Raw genomic sequence first — 27,086 nt, forward strand, 5'->3', positions numbered from 1 at the left:
GTACTACTAGAAGACTACTTGATAACAAAATATCTTCAAAGCATGAAGAGGTATATAGACTGTGTGTGCAAATGGCTAGAATATGTTAAACCATAGTTGGAAGAGCAAGAGAAAGGCTTAAAACTGTATAAAATCAACCAACAATTTACATTGGTGGTGCATAAAAATACTGCATACCAAATACAGGAAAAATCATTAAAGGGGTATTCCAGCCAAAAATATTTTATCCCCTATCCAAAGCATAGGGGATAAAGTGTCTGATCGCAGGGGGCCTGCTGCTGAGACACCCCATGATCTCCTTGCAGCACCCGCATTCTATGCGGGTGCTGAATCTCCAGTTTCGGAAACCTCCAGGTTTCTAGGACTGGGGACGGCCGTCACGCCCCCTCCCATAGACATGAATGGATGGGGCGTGTCGTGATGACACATCCCCAGTCCCGGAAACCTGGAGGTTTGGATAGGGGATAAAATGTTTTTGCCCGGAATACCCCTTTAATTATGAAATCCTAATTCCATAAAGCAGGGGTGTAGATGAAATTTATAATATGGGCCCCATCCCATTAACTAATTTACTTTAAAGGGAAACTGACAGCAGGTTCACCTTCACTAAAAGCAATACCCTGGGCTATAGTGCAGGTGAACTGGATTAAAATGAAATATCACTTAACTGGATCGGTAGTCCTGTTCGGAAGATACATGCTATATTAGCTAAATTTTGGCATATGGATGCCGTAAAACTAAGGATATAGTCCAGGCGCTGGTCCTCACAATGGATGGTGTCAGGAGTCAGGTTTAGGTAAAATCAAGGTTCCTTTATTGCAACATGAGGAAGAGTCCAGCATAGGACTTGAAACTTTTATGTTGCAATAAAGGAACCTTGATTTTACCTAAACCTGACTCCTGACACCATCCATTGTGAGGACCAGCGCCTGGACTATATCCTTAGTTTTATGGCATCCATATGCCCAAATTTTGATTTTTCTGCTGAGGACTTATGGTCACTCAGAAAGGATCCGGAGCAGCGGTCACCCTCATCGTCTCAAGCGAGTCTACAGGCCTCTACAGGTGTTGTGCCCTCAGCACAACACTATCTGGTAAGCTCACATCTTACTTTACCCTGGGGCTTACCATTTTAAAACTTATTGCACTAGGAGCGCACCTTGTCCTTTTTTGTTTCCCTTTTCATGCTGTATTAGCTGGCATTGATAATATAGAAATGGCTGCCTTTGTGCAATGGAGGAGGGACCTGGCATACAGAGCTTCCCTTCCTCACTCCTTTCTGCACCAATATGTTTGCCCACCTCATTAGTATTTATGGAACCCCTTCGACAATGTAAGTGTAAGTATATTGGAGCAAAGGGGGTGGAGGCAGGAAACAGGTTATATGGGGTCCCACCTCTATTGCACATGGCCAGCGGTCTCCAGATTAGCAATGCCAGATAATACAATAGGTATCTCCAGAACCAGACCACAGATCCAGGTAAGTGATACCTCCTTGTAGTCCAGTTCACCCACACTACAACCTTGTGTATTGTGTTTAGTGCAGATGAACCTGCTGTCAATTTCCCTCTAATGTATACCAGTATTAAAAAAGAAATCCCTATGCTCTGAACTCCCCTACAGATATACCTTATGCAGTAGACGCATTTAAGTGTATTCAGATGATTTATTTATTTACATGTTCTAGCCAATACCATCATGTTCACATCCTATGTAAATGAGTTGTATGCAGTCTTGGAGGAGGAGAAATAACAGCTTGGAATGCCCATGCCCTCCTTTCTCAGGCCAGGCTCGAGTGGCATTCCTTGCACTCAGGGACATCAATCCAGCCTGACTAGGAGGGTAGAGAGCATGGTCATTGTGATTACTAACAGTTGTGTTTCCTCCTCTGGATACATTTTATTTGCATGTGGCACGAGTGCCGATAAAATTGAAGAAGCAGCGTTGAGCCACATGGAATATTAAAAGGAAAAAAAACATATATGACCAATTTGTGGCTCATACCCTAGTGTAAGCTGCTAACGAATATGGATAGAATTATAGTTTTGATCCTAGTATGAAGCTCTAGCAATACTATAATAATCAACTAGTGCACAATAGTATCTGAAGCTGCCAACAGCTGGGGAAACACAAACAAGGGACCTGAGAGCCATGCATGGTTCTTGAGCTGGGGAACAATGCTTTAGGTCAGGACAACCAGTTGTACATGCTATTAACAGCTAGTAACATATCTACATCAACTTTACATCCGTAATGGATAAAATATGAAATGTGAAATACCAACTCCTGGCATTCCAATTTTTTTCATCAATTAAACCACTGAATCATAAAATCTGGAATAAGGTATAATATTATTCGTATGATCACTGTTATTATTCTGTTGTAATTTCCTGTGGAGAGAAGTCTGCCATCCAACCTGGGGGAACAAAATTGTTTCATTTCACATGAAGGAGCCAGAGAATACTCAGCATGTCATTTTGGAATGAATTTCTGGTGGCTTCAGGGTGTGATGTATGAACAGCGAGCACCTCCAGCCACTTGTCATGCTATGAGTAATTACCTGGCCAGTATCATATGGGGACGGCAGCTAGAAATGGGGCTTTAATTTGCTATTAACATGGCAGAGGCATTTAAATGCTGGAGCATTCAGAAAGGTAAAAAAAGGATTCTATTATACAGTAAATACATCAAGGCACTATAGTTTTTCTACTTCATTTACAAACCAGAGTAGCAGACTGATGTTACAGTTGCTCATGGTCAATAAAACATGTTTTATTTCTTTTTTTTTGCATTTTAAAATAGAAAAAACTGATGAACTGTACGTCTCCTCTATCTGAGATGAACCTATTCCAATCTATTCCAATTTAAAGAAACCATATACACTACTATGGCTTAGGCCATAGGATGTATCACCTTTGCAAAACCAACAGGTCTTAGGCTAATATAAGCATAATTGTTAAGCCACTATCAAACAGAGAACTAAAACAACAGTATCCATGGGTGAAGATGCTCTGAAAAGAGAAAAACGTCAGTTCACTCCATCACATCCCACTACCAATCTCTCAATACGTCTACTGCTTTAGTACTAAGATCTCTTTATAGCAACTACATTTCAGGGAACATGACACATGCTGTGACTACACAAAGTGATAGGTTCTAATAAAACTAAGGAGGAAGTAGGGATGGTTAAAGAATGGCTCATGGTGAAGAAGAAATCTCACACCAAGTCCATTGTGGGACAGGACTCTGCAGACAGCACAAACCGCACTCACATCCCAATACACCCTGATTTACCTAATGGCAGATCTCCTGGAGGGCCCTTGAGTTGGACTTCCTTCTCCTGTTCACCTTTCAGGACCGCTACAGCATCAGCAGTTACTACTTGGACTATGCGTGCAGATACCTCCTCTGCCGAAGCACCAAATGGGCAAAACAAGACAAGCAAACAATACAGACATTGTTAATATAAATGGGCAGGGAGGTTACAAAGTCACAATAAGAGTGGAAAGTACTATACTAGGAGACACCAACAATAATCAGATAAGTACTTTTGAGAAATATTTGCTAACAGGTCAGCTCTGTGTGGATTGGACCTAGCTTTGCTTAAAGGGGTACTCCACCCCTAGACATCTTATCTTAGATGTCTGATCGTGAGAGTCCCACCACTGGGGACTCCCGCGATTTCGGCTGCGGCACCCCAGACATCCGGTGCATAGAGCGAACTTTGCTCCATGCCGGGTGACTGGTGATGAGGGGCGGAGGCTCGTGACATTATGGTCACACCCCTCTCGTGACATCACAGCCATGCCCCCTCAATGCAAGTCTATGGGAGGGGGCGTGATGGGCGTCACACACCCTCCCATATATCTGCAGAGGGGGCATGGCCGTGACGTCACGAGCGGGGCGTGACCTGACATCATGAGCCTCCGGCACTGCACCCAACGCTCCAAACGAACGCCAGGTGCAGCAGTGAGATCACAGGGGTCCCCAGTGGCAAGACCCCCATGATCAGACATCTTATCCCCTATTCTTTGGACTGGGGATAAGATTTCTAGGGCTGAATACCCATTTAAGGTAAATGCCAATGGACAGTTCAGATGTTATGAATATGAAACAAAAATGCAAACAAATGAAACACAGATATTGACAAAACACATGTATTAATACAAATGATGTTTAGAATCATTAGGACAGGCTTAAATTACCATAGCAGGAAGTGTTGTCATGAGGACACTGGTTCTGGACCTCTGGTAAATGATAAATGATATCTCTAAGGCTGGGTCCACGCAGTGTAAAATAAAAGCATTCTTTTTATTTACCTAATAATTGTTCTATGAAAGGCTTTGGAAAGAGCTGTTGTCAGTGCATACGTTGTTTTAAAAAACCTGCATAAATTGCAACTTGGTGTGTAACTGCCAGGCGCCAAACTTTGTAGCTTGAGAGGACAAAAATATGGCGCATGAGGAACTGTAAAGTGAATTCCCTCCAATGTGGGCACTCATAGCATCTTTCGGATTCACTTTTTAAAACACATTTTCAAAATAAAAAAATGCCACTTTTTAAAATCTATTTTACGGCTGTTTTTATTTTTATTTTACAATGTGTGGACCCATTGTCTCAAGAATGATTGATTTCCATGGTGTATACAGGCACATACACAGCAACCATCCATCATTGGTTAGGGCGATAGGAAGAAGCAACAAGAAGTGGGGCCGACACTTTCCTCGCTAATACAACAGAATCATAACTACGAGTCCACTGTATTCTTTCTTAAATACTGTAACCAAATGACACCATACTTACTTGTGCCTTTGGTCTAAAGGCCCTGCAGTTCTGCCATTATAATATACTGCCCTTAAATAACATGCAAATCATGGTGACAGATCCACATTACAGTTTTCTGTGAGTTTTAATATTGATATCCTATCCTTAGTCATAGGCCATCAAAAACGGATCAAGTGAAGTCTGACTCCCAGGATCAGTTGATAAAAGGGACAAAGACAATGGTGTGAGGAGGTACAAATCTATACATTGGTTACAGCTGTACCTGAGCACATTCCATTGAAGCCAATATGGTGAGCAGCAATACCAGATACAGCCACCGTATGGCACTGTGATAAAGATGCTGCAGCCCCTCCAATCAGTTAATCAAAAGTGGTGCCAGAGGTCGGCCCCAACTGTTCGATGGCTATGCCTAAGACTAAAGGATAAATCATCAATATAAAAGTCCCAAAAAACTGCTTCAGCTATCCTTACTGAAATATAGTAAATATTTACGTTTTTTGCCTATATGTAGCCCTACCTCTCTTCCCATGAAGGCTAACTTACCTGGGTTCTGGCACTATGGGGACTTGCAAGGTTCTCTCTTCCAAAAAAGGGAAATACTACATGAATAGTAAATATTTAGGCTGCTTAACCTACTGTAGGTCCCTTTCTATGCAAGTTTCCTAGTAACTTTTGACTTGGCTTGGTAAACATGCACTGAATATGGCAGAAACCAAGACATCTCCATAGAGCAAAGTTAGGGTTGTCTGGCACAAAGTTGCCTTTATTGAGGATTCCAACAGGTTAAAGGGGTTATCCAGGAAAAAACTTTTTTTTCTATATCAACTGGCTCCAGAAAGTTAAACAGATTTGTAAATTACTTCTATTAAAAAATCTTATTCCTTTCAGTACTTATGAGCTTCTGAAGTTAAGGTTGTTCTTTTCTGTCTAAGTGCTCTCTGATGACACCTGTCTCAGGAAACGCCCAGTTTAGAAGCAACTCCCCATAGCAAACCTCTTCTAAACTGGGTGGTTCCCAAGACAGGTGTCATCAGAGATCACTTAGACAGAAAAGAACAACCTTAACTTCAGAAGCTCATAAGTACTGAAAGGATTAAGATTTTTTTTTATATAAGTAATTTACAAATATGTTTAACTTTCTGGAGCCAGTTGATATATAAAAAAAAGTTTTTTCCTGGATAACCCCTTTAAGGAACCCAGATAAGTACGATTTTGTGGGCAGGGGAGGGGTATTAAAACTAACTTTTTAATTACATTACACAAAAATCTGAAATAAATTGTTTTGCATTATTTTAAATAATATTCCAATGGTATTTTCTGTACTCAATTATAATATCATTAACTAGGAAAATCACCAAAGATGCAATTAGGAAATATTGTAAGAAAAAAACTAAATCATTGCAAAAATGACATAAATGATCAACGATTCACACACAGCTAGCCACAAGGCAAAGTACAATACAGTTAAACCCCTTTAAAAACACTGACTCTTTGGAAAACCACTCCCTTGTCAAGACCAGATTTTGTGTGATGGATTTTCATTGCAGCATGCATTATGCTTAGCGGCCATTTTCTTTAAGAAGACCACCCCCATAGAAGACCACTTTTTAATGCAATTTTGTGTCGTTTGCTCAAAGAGGTTTCACTGTAAAATGTTTAAACATGGTAAGGGGTACTCCGGTGAAAACCTTTTTTCTTTTAAATCAACTGGTGGCAGAAAGTTAAACATATTTGTAAATTACTTCTATTAAAAAATCTTAATCCTTCCAGTACTTATTAGCTGCTGAATGCTACAGAGGAAATTCCTTTCTTTTTGGAACACTGATGACATCATGAGCACAGTGCTCTCTGCTGACATCTCCATTTTAGCAACCATGCATAGCAGATGCATAGCAGATGCATAGCAGATGCATAGCAGATGTATGCTTAGGGCAGCATGGTGGCTCAGTGGTTATCACTGCTGCCTTGCCAGTGCTGGGGACTTGGGTTCAAATCCCACTAAGGACAACAATAAATAAAGCGTTATTATTATTATAATAACATCAGCAGAGAGAACTGTGCTCGTGATGTCATCAGAGAGCATTCCAAAAAGAAAAGAATTTCCTCTGTAGTATTCAGCAGCTAATAAGTACGGAAAGGATTAAGATTTTTTTATAGAAGTAATTTACAAATATGTTTAACTTTCTGCCACCAGTTGATTTAAAAGAAAAAAGCTTTTCACCGGAGTACCCCTTTAAGGGGATAGTGTTATTTATTTACAGAGTCCAGCTATAGCAAAAGAACAGCCAGACAGAAGGTGACTTGCATATGGATCATAACTACATTCTCTTACAAGGTAGCACACTTCTCCCTATGACTCAATCATGTAATCTGGGACACGAGCCGTCTGTGACTGAGTAACATCAGGAATAATCTGCTGGTGGGAGGTTATACATTCTGTAAATTTATGAGATGTGACTATTATTCTATTTGTAAACACTCACATTTCCCAATATTGGTCTACAAGTACATGCTGTCTTTTACATATTGATAAATTAAATCATATTGAGACATTTATCTATAACCATAGATAATGAAGTATAGAATATATCTAAGGTTAAAGGGGCACTCCGGGAAGTATATAAAGCTCCAAAGACACTTGACTTCCTGGATATGTTCTCTGTAAACCATCCTGCCTTATTTGCATGGCTCCTGTGCAGGGCCGCCATCAGAAATTTCGGGGCCCCTTACACAGCTTCAGGCCTGTTTACACAGCGGTCTCCTGCTTCTGCTGCTGCAGGGGGTAAAGCGGGGCCCGGGCACTCTGGAAGCCCAAGCCCCTTACTGGTGTACTGGCTGTACCCCCCTGATGGCGGCTCTAGGTGTTGCAGAGTTAGCGCGAGGGGCGATAAGAGTGGAGGTAGGGTGACAACTCAGCTGCCATAAGACACAGTGACAACTAGAGGGAGGACAAATAGCCCATTACATTTGGGGTTTCAGGAGTCTGGGAAAGCTCGGTGACTGGCAGCACACAGTGCAGGGCTCACAGTACTTCGCCAGCTTTGTGGACTGCCTGTCGCCCAACTATCCCAGTATCCTGAACGGAATGTCTATATGATGAAGCAGCCATATTTGAGAGATGAAGTAACAGATGTCACACTAGTATTCTGCCATTCAGGGGTCATATAAAGCTGGGGAAACCCTATGAGTACTAGTGTGACATCTGGTACTTCACTACATGTTTTCTCTCCAATGTGACTGCTTCACCAGACACATATTCCCTTCAAAAGTCTGGGAAAGCTGGGTGACAGACAGTACACATAAAGTTGGGGAACTACTGTGAGCCCTGCACTGTGTCACCTAGCTTCTCCAGTCTCCTGAAGAGAGCCCCCATACGCCCATATAGTGCCCCACACAGGGAATACACTAATACATACACATTACACAGATACAGACTCATGCACAATTTCAACACTAACAGACATACACACAGAATTACATACACACACACACACACACTTACTTTTAGGCATTAGACAGCTCCAGGGGGTTCCACATCTGCAGACTCCTTACTTCACCTCTGCTCCCAGCTGCACTGTGCAGCCTGCAGCCCTCCCCGCCTCCTATTCCCTGACTGCCGACCTGTATACAGCAGGAGGCCAGGGATCTTACTGAGGGATGGGGGAGGGGTCCAGGAGAGAGAACAGGGTCCCAGGTACAGCTTCCTGCCTGTATATGTGGGGAAGTGCTGAGCCCCGATGCAGAGACCAGGCTGGGCAGAGGGAGGTTACAGGCTGGCAGCCACAGGGCCCTGTATATAGTGCACCTGGTCCGGACCCCTGACGGCAGTACTGCCTGTACTGCCCTGATGGTGGCCCTGCTCCTGTGGCCCCTGTTGTCTTCTCTGGCTGCTTGATATTCTTTGCCATCCTTCTTTCCCCTTGCATGCATCTCACGGCAATCATTGCAGCTTTGCTCTGCCAGCCCCCACCCTCCTGCTCTGAGCAGCAGAGCGAGGTTCAGTGTCTGATTGGCTGAGGCTGCACACACCTCCCAGTTCTCAGCACTAAAGGGTGCATGACTCATCAGTCCAGGGCAGAAACCACATGGTCTTTGTCTCTCAGGAGGCTGGGGGCTGCTTTAAGAGAGGGATTTGGACAGAGACAGAGTGGATGGGGAAGCTGCTCTATATAGCTAATGAATTATATTTAGACAATTCAATTGGTTGATGAGAGGGAAAGGATGGGCTATGGGTTTAGTTCCCCAGAGTACCCCTTTAGGATAGGGCTGAAAGTTGTAGAGAAGCAACCACAACCAGACTCTAATGTGTAAAGGTGCATCGTTTAGCCCAACACATTTGAACAGTGCAAGGAATAGAGGTGTTTTAGGGTATGTAGTATATGCTTCTACACCATGCACACTGCAGAATTTTCGCATAGAAATTTCAAATTCCATACTCGGCCAAAACAATGATCATGTTCATTTTTTCAGAGAAATCAGTTTATCACATGTGACACCATAGCAATTAGCTGGATTCTGTGAAGCAACTTGGCAGTAAATGTTTAATTTCTCTGCAGCGCCACCAGGGGGAAATTAAAGGAGTAGTCCAGTGGTGACCCAGTGGTGAACAACTTATCCCCTATCCTAAGGATAGGGGATAAGTTGCAGATCGCGGGGGGTCCGACCGCTGGGGCCCCCCGCGATCTCCTGTACGGTGCCCCGACAGCCCGCTGGAAGGGGGCGTGTCGACCTCCGCACGAAGCGGCGGCCGACACACCCCCTCAATACAACTCTATGGCAGAGCCGAAGCGCTGCCTTCGGCAATCTCCGGCTCTGCCATAGCGATGTATTGAGGGGGCGTGTCAGCTGCCGCTTCGTGCGGGGGTCGACACCCGCTATCTGGCCAGAGAGCCTGGCCCCCATACAGAGAGATCGCAGGGGGCCCCAGCGGTCAGACCCCCCGCGATCTCAAACTTATCCCCTATCCATAGGATAGGGGATAAGTTTTTCACCACTGGACTACCCCTTTAAGTACACAGTGCCCATTTAAATCAATGATTGTCTGTGTAATTTTGGACAGGTCCTCCAGAGTAAAACAGGCTCTTTGAACTATGAAAGGCACCATTACATTGGGCCTTATATGGGTTCATAGCTAGCAAAATAAAATGGGCATTATAGTTGTATCTCTACTATTAGTACTATGGCTGGCAGTATTGTATGTTCACCAGGTCTTGTTTAAATACTGAAGCACTGATGTGGCTGGTTCTGCTAAATAAACACTGACTTGGCTGGTTCTATTATTTTGGCTCTGTATGGCTTGATTGTTCATATACTATAGGATTTTATGGCAATCATGAGGGAACCACACAGTTGCATATTGGGCATTGTACAACCCTATCATATAAACAGTAGGAAAATTACTTGAGCACTGAATGGTAGTAGGATTTTGGCATTTAGATGCAGTATAGTTTCTGTACTGCATTTTTTTGGGGGCAAAATATGACACTATTGTGTGAGAATTTTATATCCTTCTAATTACCGTATATACTCGAGTATAAGCCGAGTTTTTCAGCACAATTTTTCGTGCTGAAAACGCCCCCCTCGGCTTATACTCGAGTGAATTCTCCGCCTGTTAATCCCTTTCAGTGGTCTTCAACCTGCGGACCTCCAGATGTTGCAAAACTACAACTCCCAGCATGCCCGGACAGCATGCTGGGAGTTGTAGTTTTGAAACATCTGGAGGTCCGCAGGTTGAAGACCACTGCGGCCTTTGTCATCATCCAGACCCCCCCTTTAAGTTTTCTACTCACCTCCCCTCGGTGGGAAGTAATGGTGAGCTTGTCCGGGCCATCTATGCTGCAGGGACCGTCCGGTGGGGAGGGTTAGTCATTCCGGGCTGTCCATCTTCACCAGTAGGCCCTCTTCTCCGCTCCGGGCCGGCCCCGGACTAGCGACGTTGCCTTGACGACGACGCACAGGGACGTCCGTGCGCAGCAGATGTACCTGCGCATGAACGTACCTACGCATGAGCGGAGAAGAGGGCCTTCCGGTTAAGATGGACAGCCCGGAACGACTAACCCTCCCCACTAGACGGTCCCTGCAGCATAGATGGCCCGGACCAGCTCACCCTTTCTTCCCACTGAGGGGAGGTGAGTAGAAAACTTAAAAGGGGGGTCTGGATGATATTGAAGGCCGCAGTGGTCTTCAACCTGCGGACCTCCAGATGTTTCGAAACTACAACCCCCAGCATGCCCGGACAGCCGATGGCTGTCCGGGCATGCTGGGAGTTGTAGTTTTGCAACATCTGGAGGTCCGCAGGTTGAAGAACACTGAGGATTGTCAGGCAGTGATGATGAAGGGGGAGGGGAATGATGACGGGGGGTCTGGATGATGACGGGGGGGGATGATGACAGGCGGTGATGATGACGTCAGTGTTAATGACGGGGGTCTGGATGATGACATTGGGGGATGATGACATGGGGGATGATGTATTTCCTACCCTAGGCTTATAGTCGAGTCAATAACTTTTCCTGGGTTTTTGGGGTGACATTAGGGGCCTCGGCTCATATTCGGGCCGGCTTATACTCGAGTATATACGGTAAATGCTATATAATAGAATTATTAGCTTACTAGCTAACAGAGGCATTACCATGAATTAATGTCATCCAATCTTTATTCCTGTTTATTATTTGTTGTACTTTTTTTATGCAAGCAGAGCTGTTGGTATCACCATATTATTTATTAGTAAAAATGATACACTAAAATAACTATTTGGGTTATCAAAACAGAAGATCTTATTTTCTTAACGATATTCCTTTGCACAATAAATGTAGAAAATAAATATATGTAAAACAAAAAAAGGAGAACAGCAGAGAAAATAAAGACCTAACAGAGAAGACCAAAGAGACTTAACCATACTTACTGGGCCTGTAAGTACAAATGTACAATGTGCTACTCTCCAAAGACTATTATATTAATATAAACCTAACTATAACAATAGAAAGCATGCGACTTTACGAGATTACACAGATTTTCGCACTGGCTAAAAGTAACCAGGCTGCCTCCAGGGACTTCCTGAAGAGCAACATTGCTTCATATCTTCATCGTTGATGCTTATTTAAAGAGACAAGAGCAAGGAGCAATTCGGCGGAGATTGTGTTTTTATTAATAATGATACAGAAAAAGGGACAGACACTTCTGAACTAATGGACGTCCACTATAAATAGCAGAGTCAGCCACTTAAATGAACCATTGCCCTTCGTACAGAGATTCTTTAAATTGTATTTTTCTAAAGGTTCACTCAGAGTTCAAGGAAAAGGAAGGTTACAGATGGCCAAAAACGAATGTTCTTTCAAATCCAAAGTAGTTTGTACATTTACATTTTTTACCGTATTCAGTCCCGAGTCAGTACTTCCAATTTTAGCAAACATTAGGGTTCAAAGTAGAAGACAAAATACATTTTACAATGTAGGTATAATATTTGATATGGATCCTTATTCTCTTTTAAAAATGATGTATTTAGTAGTTGATATACAATTATTCACATCACATAAATACAAGTCCGCTATTCTCAGCCAACCACCAGTCAGTATCTTTATTGAAGACCAACTATAAAAAGAGTTCCATGGTTACTATGAAAAGGTCATCCTTGTCTGACAATTGTTGTAATGATAGTATAAAACATCTAAGTCCCATAGAGCACATACTTTAATGTTAGACAATTCACCCAACATTACATAACTTTTATTTCCATGTCTATATAGAAGAAACCAGCTAACGGATCAGGTATAACATCAAAGGGAATGGGTGCTGGGATGATTGAACATTAAAGAAGTCAATCATTGTAAAATAGCTACAAAATTACGTATAAATAAGTCCTTATCTGGCTTTTAAAAATGGATGACTGATCGACAGCATAAGACATCCATATTAGATCTGTCACCAGTTTTATGCTGCGCAGACCGTGAGCAGCATAAAACTGGTACAGGCATCACCATTCTGGGACACTATGAATTACTCTGATACACTGCTAGGGAGAGACGCGTTACTCAAGCTGACCCGCCAGAGAGCAGCCACCGGGACCCACCCCGAGGATTGGCTACCCATTACTCTGATACGCCCGAGCAGGAATCACGATGCCTGTGCTAGTTTTTAATGCTGCCTGTAGTCTGGGTAGCATAAAACTGGTAATAGGATCCCTTTAAATCAAATTAAAAAGGTGTTCCTACGGCACTGCGAGTGATTGGAACCCCGGTCCCCAGATTAGGAAAGTTCTTTGCAGGTGTAAAGACGGTGGTGCTCTGGTTTCAGGCAAGATGCAAGGTACATTTGTATGAAGAAAAGAAAAGCCGTCCACTCACCATGTTCGTCTTCTTGCTTTATTGCATAAAATACTCACATAAAGACATAGGGGAGAGGGAAGGAGCAGGGGGGGGGGTACACGCGGCAACAGGCTCCCTTTCGCACTGAATATAGTGCTTCTTCCGGCCATGATGGCCGGAAGAAGCACTATATTCAGTGCAAAAGGGAGCTTGTTGCCGCTTGTACCCCCCGCTCCTTCCCTCTCCCCTATGTCTTTATGTGAGGATCCCTTTAAATGTTTACAATTGTTCCAAGCCAGTTTTTACTTGCAAACACCATACTAGGTACAAGATACCACATCTCCATTTCATTCAAGTGGACAGAACAGCACTGCGATAGCTTGTACTGCTGTTACAACTAGTACAGCGTTTGCATCTATCAAGCGTCTATCAAGTTGACTGAACAGTTGGCAGAGTAAGGTAGCTACAGCGTGATACTGATTTCTCTATTTAGAGTGAGTACTACTGTTAAAGAGATATTATCATTTCAAAAAGTTATCCCCTATCCACTGGACTGCTGGGACTCATACTGATCACATGAATACAAGAAACATGTGCCCCCTAATGAACGGAGCACACTGTGTATGCACGGCCAGCACTCTACTCATTCTCTATGGGGCTTCTTAACATTGCCAAGCACTTAGACGCTCCGCTCATTCAAAGGACGTTTAGCCTCCGTTCTCGGGATCAACGGGGCTCCAGAAGTCAGAGAAATCAGAATCCCACAGATCTGCTACTTATACCCTATGTGGTGGATACTGAACAATTAAAATATCCCCTTAAGATTTGTATATTATCATGATCATGAGGCTGACCTTTGTCCACCCTACTTTAAATAATTTTATATATAAATTACCAAAACTGCATGACGAACAGTCATTTTGTATCTCGTATTTGTTTGAAAAATAACACCATGCAGCCTTCTGTGCTGTTATATGCCTAGATCAATACAAATTATATTTTAAGACAAAATGTTTTCTCCCCTTTTTCAGACCCTTTATTTTGATGTCAGAATTAGGCAATTATCCCTCAAGGTTTGTTTTTGTACTGACATTTCTTCAAGTTCTTTATGCTGATAATAAACTATCCATGGAGCTGCAGCGGCTCCCATCATTTCTATCACAAGGACTGAGTGTTCCCATTCTACCAATGGAAATTGGGAGAAAAAAATAGGATGAGATGTTTTTTCTCCCAATTTCCATACGTCTAACCGGACCTGCCAGTCACGGTTAAGGATGCAGAGGCAGCCACCTACCTACACCGCCGAACGTTGGGATCTCCGACTCGGGACATCAACGGCTCCGTGCGATTCTAAAGGCAGACAAAGGTGTTGTGCCCGCAGCACAACCCGCTACGGTAAGGTGCATTAACCCGCACGTGCCCGCTATACACCGACGGTATCACACTAGGAGCGCGCCTTTTCCTTTTCTTTTCACCCATTCTACCAATGTCTATGCAGAAAACTGTAGTTCAGTTCTATGCACTGTCCTTCCTGTCCTTTCTAAGAACATTAGCATGGCTAAAGCTTTAGAAGGACGTGTAAGGAATAAGTCATATTTGTTCTGTTGAGGAGGTCCACTTTAGGCTGGCTGGTCAGATGTCTCCTAAACCTTAAACTCTGGATAATATATTATGCAACATTTCCAATAATCAAAACAACGTGCCTCCATAGAAAACAGCACAATAGACCAGTATGATAATGAATGGTGTCAGCACGCACAGCATAATAATACACATGCAGGATATTCATGGCCATGTGTGAGTGCCTTGAAACATGTTAGCAAAGATACAGTGTCCGGTTATTAAACCATCCTAAATGTATTAGCAGGATTACAGATTGAATAGTCAGAAAGCATTAACAAAAAGCAGGTTTTTACAACGTCACTGACAGTAGAGCAGCAACAATAGTTGTCCTCTGGGTCCCTAACTATGAAAGCAATTTAGGAGTAGGTAGGTTTGATTTTACAGTGTTATATTAAAGCACTATTGGGCAATCTCACAATATAAATGAATAGTTTCTACGGTATCTACAAATGTGCAATGTGATGTCCTAATGGTACACAAGGAAAAACACTACTCCGTTTCACCCAAAGCTTAGTCCTCCTACCTATCCAAAAAGTACACTTACTGTGGCTAAGAAGGCACAGCATAACTGCTTCCACATTTACATGGAGTATACACTTTAGGTATACTAATTAAATATAAAGATAAAGTTTTATTGGTGGCGGTGGATCAATTTTTCCTGTTTCTGCTCTGTACTAACGAGGGTAAGGAACTCTAAACAGCTATCTACATATTGGTAACCCATTTGGTAGAGCTTTAGGTTTGGCTTAGGATCCCCAGTCATGTCCCATGGCTCTTTTTCAGATCAGGCATTGGCTTACAAGGGTAGCTTCTTCCAATAAATGGCACCGAAAAGTGAATTTTCTTTCTTCTAGGTAAGAAATTATCCTTTTTTTGCTCCAGAGAGCATTGTTTGATCTATAAGATTTTCTACACTATTTGGTGGCAATCACAAATACTACCCCCACCCTTCCAGTTCAGACAGACGATAGTACTACATGACACCATTGCCACCTAGATGGAGTGCCAAATTTCGCTTTTATACTCTGCCCAAGGAGTTTTAAGCTGCACCATCACTGAATGTGTTCCAAACTGAACTTGACACTACAACACAATCCAATTTGGAAAGAGGTCAAACGTCTAATAGTAGAAGATGCACTAAGCAGATTAAGGTGGCCAGACAAGCTACCATGACAGAAACACCTTAGGCTTCATGAACTATATAACGTGGAGAAACTGGATAACTGGATTTCCAAGAGAGGAAATATATAACTACACTATGTAAAAAATAGCAGTTCTAAAATATAAGAAACTAGAAAACATTCATTGTCTATATCAGCCAATCAGATTATCTGTTAAAGAGTCTAAGATGCACTGGGACAAGTAAAAGTAGTAAGTAGTAAGCAGAATGACTGCTAGTAATGTTTTGATGTCACATAAAATAAAGGATAACAGTGGAATTATTTTTCACAGCCTTAAAGAGATCAGTTTAGGATGATATTATGAGAATAAACTGATCACGAAATGTTCACCTACAAAAAAAACATAAATCAACTGTAATCTGTGGCAGAAATGTAGAGGAAGTGTTGAGCTTTCCTGCAGCGCTACCACAGGGGAGTTTACACATTACATAGTGCTCATTCAAATCAATGAACCTTCTTTATGGCAGGACTGGAGAGGTCCTCCAGAGAAAGAGACACTCTGTTTAACTGCTCCTCTCCATGGCCAAGAGTTAAAGATCCTGAATGTAGGACCCCACATTATATTTCCCCAATCCCTTAATATATGTATGAAACTAGGCATTGCCCGGTTTTTCCTTCCTAATCCTTGTTGGGGAGGAAAATCAACAAAGGAGGAAGCTTTTGACTTCATATCCCGTCCTCATATATTGTTGTCATATCCCGACCTCCTATCCCGACCTCCTATCCTGACATCCTATCCCATCCTCCTATCCCATCCTCCTATCTCGACCTCCTATCTCGACCTCCTATCTCAACCTCCTATCCCGACCTCCTATCCCGACCTCCTATCCTGACCTCCTTTCTCGTCCTATCTTGACCTCCTATCTTGACCTCCTATCTCGACCTCCTATCTCGAACTTCTATCCCGACCTCCTATCCCGACCTATCTCGATCTCCTATCCCAACCTCCTATCCTGACCTCCTACCCTGACCTCCTATTCCGCCCTCCTATCCCCTCCTCATATCCCGTCCTCCAATCTCAACCTCCTATCCCGACCTCCTTTCCCGTCCTCCTATCTTGACCTCCTATCTCAACGTCCTATCTCGAACTCCTATCCCGTCCTCCTATCTCGACCTCCTATCCCTGACTTTATATCCCGTCCTCATATATGGTTGTCATATCCCGACCTCCTATCCTGACCTCCAATCCTGACCTCCTATCCCGTCCTCCTATCTTGACCTGCTATCTCGACCTCCTATCCCGACCTCCTATTCCGTCCTCCTATCCCGTCCTTCTATCTCGACCTCCTATCCCGACCTCCTATCCCGACCTCTTTTCCCGTCCTCCTATCTTGACCTCCTATATCGACCTCCTATCTCGAACTCCTATCCCAACCTCCTATCCCTTCCTCATATCCCGTCCTCCAATCTCGACCTCCTATTCCGACCTCCTATCCCGACCTCCTATCCCGTCCTCCTATCTTGACCTCCTATCTCGACCTCCTATCCTGACGTACTATCCTAACCTCATATCCCGACCTCCTATCCCATCCTCCTATCTTGACCTCCTATCTTGACCTCCTATCCCGACCTCCTATCCCGTCCTCCTATCCCTTCCTCCTATCCCGTCCTCCTATCTCGACCTCCTATCCCGACCTCCTATCCCGACCTCCTATGCCATCCTCCTATCCCGTCTTCCTATCCCGTCCTCCTATCTCGACCTCCTATCCCAACCTCCTATCCCGTCCTCTATATTAACCTCCTATCTCGACTTCCTATCCAGACCTCCTATCCCGACCTCCTATCCCGTCCTCCTATCTTGACCTCCTATCTCGACCTCCTATCCCGTCCTCATATCCCGTCCTCATATCTCGACCTCCTATCTCGACCTCCTATTCCGTCCTCCTATCCCGACCTCCTATCCCGTCCTCCTTTCCCGTTCTCCTATTTCGACCTACTATCTCTACCTCCTATTCCGACCTCTTATCCTGACCACCTATCCCGACCTCCTATCTCGTCCTCATATCCCATCCTCCTATCCCGTCCTCCTATCTCGACCTCCTATTTCGACCTCCGATCCCGACCTCCTATCCCGACCTCCTATCTCGACCTCCTATCTCGACCTCCTATCTCGACCCCCTATCCCGACCTCCTATCCCGTCCTCCTTTCCCGTCCTCCTATCTCGACCTCCTATCTCGACCTCCTATCTCAACCTCATATCCCGTCCTCATATCCTGACCCGTAATATGTGTACCAGGTATTGAAATATCTCCAGCCGTACGGAAGTTATGTGGGAACATACATTTCCCTTTGATTTGCATGGGACTTTAAACAAAAAGCAGACCCTGGCAAATGGGGGTGAGTAAGGGTTAAATTACCTATTCTATGTTTGTTGTTGACATATAAGTAACATATCTGCCAAGATTCATGTTAATATCTTTAGCCGTTTGGACATGATGCTGGAATATACACACACACACACATACAGCTTCTCGCTTCAAAATGACGGACTTCCATACAAACTTTCAACCCCTCTTACCTCGTCTACGTCTTAAAAACAACACCTGTGAAAAAATTCAGGTTTCTAGGTCCAAGGGTTTACGCTGGGCATTGATGAGTCAGTGAGTCAGTCCTTCTCTTTTTACATATATGTAGATTAAAATGGATTTTCTAAACTGGACAACCCCTTTAAGGATCCAGGATGCATATGTCTATCATCAGTCAGATTTAATTCCAACATGATTCTATGTTAATGCATCACCGGTGAACACATCGGCCCAACAGCTATGCCTGTGTGCTCAAGAGTGTGGCTGTGAATAACAATTACTCTCCCGCAATAACAGAATGGGCCCATTCAAACCTTGATGCACTATGATCAATACAGATCATACTGCGGACAAAGGGAAGAAACTCTCTTCGCTCTTTCCCTGTCAGCCCCACAGACATGATCACTGAGGCTGACTGGAACTCCTAAAACCCTTGGCCTAGTAGGGTCTTTTGTATTAAAGTATATAATATATATTACCTGTGTAATGTCATTTAAATATATAAAAAAAAATACATTAGGGAAAGCAATGGAACTAAAAAAAAGATTACTGTGAGCCAGGAAAATGTCTTTTATGCACTATTACTAAATCCTAACCTCATTTAGAAAATCTATCCCCATCATTGGCCTCTATAAATTAGGATATACACCCAGAAATCTTTCAGCCTGTACTACTCTCAAAGCTGCAAAGCTGGTCACACATATAAGGACTCTTTCATACTGCTGTAGGGCCCTGTTATATACAGCTTTGTCATCCAGTCTACAGAGAAAGAAATTGTGCATGTAAACTACTGGATCCCCAACGGATCCCATTTAATTCATTTGGATCTGTTGGGGCAATTTGGTGCCAATAAATGCCCCGCACAGACCCAAAACAGGACGGAGCACAACGCCAATGGGAACCTAGCCTTAGACTCAGCCAAGCCTGCTGATTTTATCATTTCGTCAAACCATCTAACATATATGTTGGCCTACCAACTCTTGAGTAAAAGCTGATCTCAGGGAAAGATAAGGATCAGATAAGGGGGAACTATACTGCACCTAATGTGGGGAACTATACTGCACCTAATGTGGGGAACTATACTGCACCTATTGTGAAGAGAGCTATACTGCACCTCATGTGTTGGAACTATACTGCACCTAATGTGGGGGACTATACTGCACTTAATGTGGGGGAACTATACTGCAACTAATGTGGGGGAACTATACTGCAACTAATGTGGGGGAACTATACTGCACCTAATGTGGGGGGAACTATTCTGCGCCTAATGTGGGGAACTATACTGCACCTAATGTGGGGGAATTATACTACACCTAATGTGGGGGAACTATACTGCGCCTAATGTGGGGGAACTATACTGCACCTAATGTGGGGGAACTATACTGCACCTAATGTGGGGAACTATACAGCACCTAATGTGGGGAACTATACTGTGCCTAATGTGGGGGAACTATACTGCGCCTAATGTGGGGGAACTATACTGCGCCCAATGTGGGGGAGCTATACTGCGCCTAACGTGGGGGAACTATACTGCACCTAATGTGGGGGAACTATACTGCTCCTAATGTGGGAGAACTATACTGCCAACCTAATGTGGGGAAACTGTACTGCCAACCTAATGTGGGGAAACTATACTGCCAACCTAATGTGGGGGACCTATACTGCCAACCTAATGTGGGGGGAACTATACTGCCAGCCTAATGTGGGGGACCTATACTGCCAACCTAATGTGGGGGAACTACAACCTAATGTGGGGGAACTATACTGCCAACCTAATGTGGGGGGACTTATACTGCCAGCCTAATGTGGGGGAACTACAACCTAATTTGGGGGAACTATACAAAAATATAAAATTGTACTATTCTGATATGGGGATGTATGAGGGTCATTTTTTGCGCTGTGATTTGTAGTTTTTATCGGTAGCATTTTTGTTTTGATGGGACTTTTCATTTGCTTTTTAGATTTTTTTTTTAATGATATTTGAAGTGACCAAAAATGTGCAAATCTGGTTAGTGCACTATTATGACTTTTGGGGCCCCACTTTTGATTTTTCCCTGGGCCACGCTAAGCCTAAAACGGGCCCTGGCCACCTGTCCACTTCTGCTTGTTTCTCCAGCATGGATAGGGTTACTTCTCTGTCTCTAGGGAAACTGAACGCTGAGTCTATGTGGACACTATTGGGCTGGCTGAACAGTTGTCATGACAACAGTGGTGGGAAGCAGCTGGTTTCGGGCCTGTAACCAGGAACGATGAATACTGTTTCATCATAAGTAATTATCTTCCTGAGCTCAGATACATGCAGTAGATCTGTATAATAAATATTTAGCTACAGGAGAGAACAATATTTTCTCTTCTACTATACTATACAACATGACTCGTATGTCTCCAACGGCATACAGGTTAGGGGGTCAGGTGATTAAAGGGTTAACCTCTTGTGCCCCATCCACCACTACTGCCACCACAGTGTCCAATGTCTACAGTTCTGGCAAATCAGGGCCTGTAAAAAAAAATTACTGCCATGAGTCTTGGCCAACTAACTGCTAGTAACCTCTGATTTTTTATATGCCTCCATGTACATGTACAGGCAGAGAGTTGGTGGATACTGAAAGTGCTAAATACATGTGTGTGTGTGATATATTTTGGTCAATATAAGTTCATTTACATGTGCGTCTTGCATGGGGATGAGGGAGAGATTGTTTATATATCAATATTGTCCATGAAGTCCATCCTTATTCATGAATGTCCCCAAGATCATCTATTAGGAGTATTATTACAACTATCTTTCCAGGATCAGCCATGGCAGTGATACTTTATTTATGAAGCCCTACCATGACTCCGGACGCCCGGCTCCCATCATGAATACTGGATGCATGAACGGTCTCCTCAGGGCAGGTAGAAACTGTTAGACCAGTCTTTAACTGTGGAGCGCATGCTACATAAGGCTTTCAATTCCTAGTAAGACCAGGGCCGTGCAGGGGGACATTGATATACCAGTTATGAGATATTTTAACCCCCTAAGGACCAGGCCAATTTTATTTTAGCATTTCCTTTTTTCGTCCTCGCCTTGTAAAAATCATCACTATTTTATATTTCCATCCACAGACCCAGAGGGCTTGTTTTTTTGCGTCACCAATTTTAATTTGTAATGACATCACTTATTTTACCAAAGAATGTACTGCGCAGTCAAAAAACATTATTTATGTGGGAAAATTGAAAAGAAAACCACAAAGCAAATTTTGGAAGGCTTTGTTTTCACACTGTACACTTTTCGGTAAATACGGGACAATTAACAATATATTTTGATAGTTCAGACTTTTACACACTAATACTTTTACGCAGACTTTTACGCAGACTAATACCAAATATGTTTCTTAATTTTATTTACACTTTTATGGCAGTAAAATGGGAAAAACGGATGATTTACATTTTTGTTGGGGGAGGAGATTTTTCACATTTCTTTACTTTAAAAAAATATATTTTTCTTTTTTTTACAATTTAATAGTCCCCATAGGGGACTATTGATAGCAATAATTTTATTGCTTATACTGTTCAGTGCTATGCATAGAGCATAGCACTGATCAGTGTTATCAGTGATCTTCTGCTCTGGTCTGCTCGATCTCAGACCCCTGGAGAAGAACGGAGGCAGGTGAGGGGACCTCCGTCTGCCATTATGGATGATCAGATCCCTGTGGCAGCGCTCCGGGCGATCCAATCATCCATTTAAAGTACCGCACTGCCGCAGATGCTGTGATCTGTAATGATCATGGCATCTGAGGGGTTAACTGCAGACATCCACGCGATCGGGGATGTCTGCCATTACTGGCAGGTTCCTGGCTGCTGATAGTAGCCGAGACCTGCCGTGCATGACAAGAGCACCGGTCCGGTACTCACGGTCATGGCAGAGCGTAAATGTACGTCATGGTGTGCTAAGTATCACAGCACCATGACTTACATTTACGTCAATTGTCGTTAAGGGGTTAAAAAATGTTCCATGACATGTACAACAGATTTGTACAATTAAAAATTTGAGTGTGGGCAAAAAAAGATAATTGCACTGCAGATTAATTATAGATTAGAGCTTTATAGAAAATAGGGTAAAATAGACCCCCAAAGTTGACACAATTAGGGAGATTTATCAAAACCTGTGCAGAGGAAGAGTCGTCCAGTTACCCATAGCAACCAATCAGATTGCTTCCTTCATTTTTACAAAGGACTCTAAAAAATTAAAGAAGAGATGATTGGTTGCTATAGGCAACTGGTCAACTTTTCAAAGAGATTTTGCGAATATTTAGAATATAGCCCTATATATTCATTATGAATTTTTTCTTCACAGTACAATGATGTGTACAGTGTAAAAATAAAAAAAAAAGTGATCATCCCTCCCTGCTTCCAGCTTGTGGTCAAAAGAAGACTCCAATATTATTTACTGTGTGAGTCGGTATGGAGCGCGAATATTTTGTATAAGCGAATATGCAAATATTCGCGAATATCTGCCCTTCCAGAGGACACTGATCCCTCCCTTCTTTTAGCTTTAGATAGGGTAGGCTAGTTTAGCACATAGCTTCTAGTGTAGGGTGTAGTGTTAGTTGAAAGATATAATAGTGCATGCGCACTAAACGAATTTCATTACAATTTTCACATGGAAAGAAAGTGAACGAACATGGCAAATATGCGAATTTCACAAACATAGGACGAATATTCATCCATATATACGTGAAATATCGCAAATTTGAATATTGCTCCTGCCGCTCATCAGTACTCTTTTCCTGTGCCAGGACTATTAGCTCATGAGGCGGCGCCATATAGTGTTGAGGCGCCAACTCTGAGAAAGGTCCTGTTCTCTATGTATAAAGGGATAAGGAAGAATCTGTTTTATCTGTATTACTTATGTTTTCATTTTTCTTACTAAGTCCCAAGATACAATATTTTCAACATACAATAGAACCAATGAATATCGTCATTTTAGGGACCACTGTATATTGTTTCAATAAAATCGCCATATAATGCCAAAACATGGTCATATAAAGCAGACTGACAACCTTCTTGTCTTTTGGTCACTCTTAGGGTGCATTCACACTGAATTCAGCGAGCGGAGATTCCATCTGACGGCCGCCGCCGAAAATACTTCGGCGCTAGGGCCACGGGGCACTGAGCCGTCACCATTGACGGCTGTGCAGTGCTCGCGGAATCCGTGCAAAGAATGAACATGTTCTTTCTTTGCGCGGAACAATTTCAGCGGCGGAAGAACCGTAGAAAGGGTGGTTTCTTGTAGTGAAACAAATAAGTAGGCTTAAAGGAAATATGCCATGCATAAAAGGGAACAGCTGAGATCCACCATGGCGTCTGAGCTATTTACGTTATCTGCACAGGAATGTCTATAGGAACCGATACAGTCATTGGTCTCTTCAGTTAAGATATGGCTATCTTTACACCTACAGTATATGTCCATGTATGTATGTTTGCTTTGGTAGTTAGCATGCACGCAGTAAATGTGTGTATACAGTATATGGTTACATAACACTGATTGAATACATACTTGGGCTGTAGTCTTTTATCAGCTAGCGCTGAATTTCTTCCCAATCCAGTCCTTACATATAGGGGAAGATTAATCAAAACCTTTCCAGAGGAAAAATTGCTGTGTTTCCCGTAGCAACCAATCAGATCGCTTCTTTCATTTTTCAGAAGCCCTTTCAAAAATGAAGAAAGCGATCTGATTGGTTGCTATGGGCAACTGGGCAACTTTTCTTCTGGACAGATTTTGATAACTCTCCCCCATAGTCCACATAATATGCCGCATCCTTATAATGAAGGCGAGAGGAAGTCGTCCAGGGCAATAACTTCAAGACATGGTAACAAACAGGTGACACGTTTCAGGTGTTCATAGCATGAACACCCTTAGTCATACATATCTTTTTTGGTGCTGTTCCACACCGTCCGTGACGTAGCGGGACTAAAGGGTGAGCTGGATTGTATTGTTTTGCATCTTAATAATGCTTCATTAAAGAGTTTACATTATACTGCTATATAGTGCCCACATAATGTGAACTACAGTCTAAAGTGCCATAAGTTGTGTTAAACATCTTAAACATGTGGTAACAGTGTGGTACACTTTTATTCCTCACTTCCACACATTACCGATTTTGCTAACAAAAACTAATACTCAAGCGTATACTCGTTTGCTGCAACCTAAACGGTGCCTCACAATTCTGACTGGACTAGAGAGCGAGTGTATTGAATTGGCAGTACACAATACTGAATACTGTCATTTCTTTCTTCTCCTTTGTTTCATAAGCTTCCCCTTGTTTGCCTGTAGGCACACATAAATTGCGGAAACCGCACTACAGGCTGCAATTACCTCACTAAAACTAAATTAGTGTCTACTATAAAAGTCTTCTTAGTTAATGATGTGCCTTTAAGGTACTGGATGATGGGCCTTTAAGTCTCTAATACTAGTAAGCTTAATGTGACTTGTTCATTTCTGAATGTTCTGTACACAGGCATTAAGACAATTATAATAAGAAAATAATGTACCGTATTTTTCGCCGTATAAGACGCACTTTTTCTTCCCCAAAACTGGGGAGGGAAAAGTTGTTGGGCCTTATACGGTGAATACACATTAAAACCCTGTCCTATCGCGGCGGTCCCTGCGGCCATCAACGGCCGGGACCGGCAGCTAATACAGGACATCACCGATCGCAGTGATACCTTGCATTAACCCTTCAGACGCGGCGATCAAAGCTGACCGCCGCGTCTGAAGCGAAAGTGACACTAACCTGGCTGCATCGGGAGGGACCTTACCTGCCTCCTCGGTGTCTGCTCCGGGCCGGGATCCCCTGCATGGCCGGCGCTCTCCTTCGTCGTCATCATGTCGTCGCGCACGCCGTCCCGTCATCCAATAGGAGCGGCGTGCATAGCGGCGTGCGTAGCGAGGTGATGGCGGCGACGGAGAGCGAGGATACCGGGCAGCAGAGACATTTCGGAACGACGGGGACACCCCGGGGACGCGGCGACAGCGATGGAGGGCGACATCCAGGGCAGCGGTGACGGGTCCGGAGCGGCGGGGACACTTGAGTAATACCTCCTATACAAGTGGTCCTCAACCTGCGGACCTCCAGATGTTGCAAAACTACAATTCCTGGCATGGCTGTCTGGGCATGCTGGAAGTTATAGTTTTGCAACATCTGGAGGTCCACTGGTTGAAGATCACTGTCCTATACTTTACATTGTATTCTAGATTTTCCTCCTTTAAAATTGGGTGCGTCTTTTATGCCAGAGCGTCCTATATGGCGAAAAATACGGTAACTCATTTACATAAAAAGACAAGTTTAAATCGTGCCCGTCAGTTCCAACAAAAAAACTTTTTTTTATATATATCACTCAGTACCTAATCCTGACCATGTAAATCTAATTTTTATGTGTTTAGCACCTTTTTTTATTTTTTTATTACACTTTCAATTTAGCTCCCTAGTCTGAATTCCTCTCAAAGGGAGGGGGCGTGGCCTCACTGTGCAGGTCTCCGCCCCCTCCCTCAGTATGCTGTCTGCTCACATCTCCCCTAGAATTAGCAAAACTACAACTCCCAGCTTGTCCTCACTGACAGTAGCGGGACACAAGATGACAGTGGGAGGATTTTTCCTCTAGCTGTGAGCCCTGCACTCACAGCTGTCAATCAAGGAAGTGTGTCCATGACATAGGTGATGAAGAGTGGACACAGCAGGACTAGTATGTGTCCAAGCAGGCAGGGGGGCAGTTGTTTGACTGGCTTTTTCAGAATGAAATACTGAAAATGTTCTAATGAAAACCCAATGGTTTTGCATGTTTTACAACATATCAAAAGTTTTTGTATCTGACAGTGCCCATTTAATGTTGTGAGAAGTCCAAAAAAAAATTATATGGATGTTAAGAGATGGGTTTTTTCAACATGTTCATGGGTTGCTGCAAAATCCATACAGATGAATGGGACAGAGCTCGAAAGTACTGAACAGGTCTGCCATGTGGGGACACACTCTAAGTATTCTTATGTGGAATAAAAATTGGGAAGGGAGCCCAGCAGCAAGAGTGTTCAGAAATTTGGTCTTTACTCTGTCCAATTCTTTCTGCACAGATTCTTGTTTATGTCGTTCACACGTCCTGTATTTTGTCTCTGCTCAGAGACACACAGGCAATATCGGCTGCGTGTTAGCATCTGGACCTACCCCGATCACTCTTTTTGGGGACCCTTCCAAAGTGGATTACCCTTTTAAGTGTTAGCCTGTTAAGTGTTAGTCTATTTAAAGGGGTTATCCACCATAAGGTGATTTTAGTACGTACCTGGCAGGCAGTAATGGACGTGCTTAGGAAGGATCTGCACTTGTCTTGGTACTAAATGGCTATGTTGTGGGATTACCATAACACTCTGGCTAGCTTTTTGCGACCTTGTATTTCCCGTTTGACTTATGTTTTTTTGACTAAAAATTCCATGATGCCATTTTCCTCCCTCCCACACATCAGCCACCCCTCCCATTGAAACAAAAGACCTGTGGTTTTCAATCAGGCTGCCCACAGCTGTTGCGTAGGTTGCAGATTGATCCCTCCACCCATTGAAGCAGACAGGCTCCCTGTCATCAGCTGACTAGTGAGTCAGGTCTCGGCCGCTTTGCAAGCTGGGAAAAATCCGAGACAACAGTCATTT

At 43.2% G+C, this 27,086-nt stretch overlaps 1 protein-coding gene across 11 annotated transcripts in view; it reads right to left on the minus strand.

Moving 5' to 3' along the window:
• MAP2 (microtubule associated protein 2) overlaps positions 1 to 27,086 on the minus strand; it is a 249,525-nt gene that overhangs the window by 43,129 nt on the left and 179,310 nt on the right. For 8 of the 11 annotated variants that reach the window (XM_056535273.1, XM_056535274.1, XM_056535271.1 and 5 more), the window contains one exon: positions 3,295 to 3,408. The exons of the other annotated variants lie outside the window; for them this stretch is intronic. In XM_056535273.1, the coding sequence (XP_056391248.1) occupies positions 3,295 to 3,408 (114 nt within the window). The remainder of the gene's footprint in view (positions 1 to 3,294; positions 3,409 to 27,086) is intronic. 11 annotated transcript variants of the gene reach the window in all.

This window comes from Hyla sarda, chromosome 8 (genome assembly GCF_029499605.1).
Source record: "Hyla sarda isolate aHylSar1 chromosome 8, aHylSar1.hap1, whole genome shotgun sequence".
Classification (NCBI taxonomy): Eukaryota; Metazoa; Chordata; class Amphibia; order Anura; family Hylidae; genus Hyla; species Hyla sarda.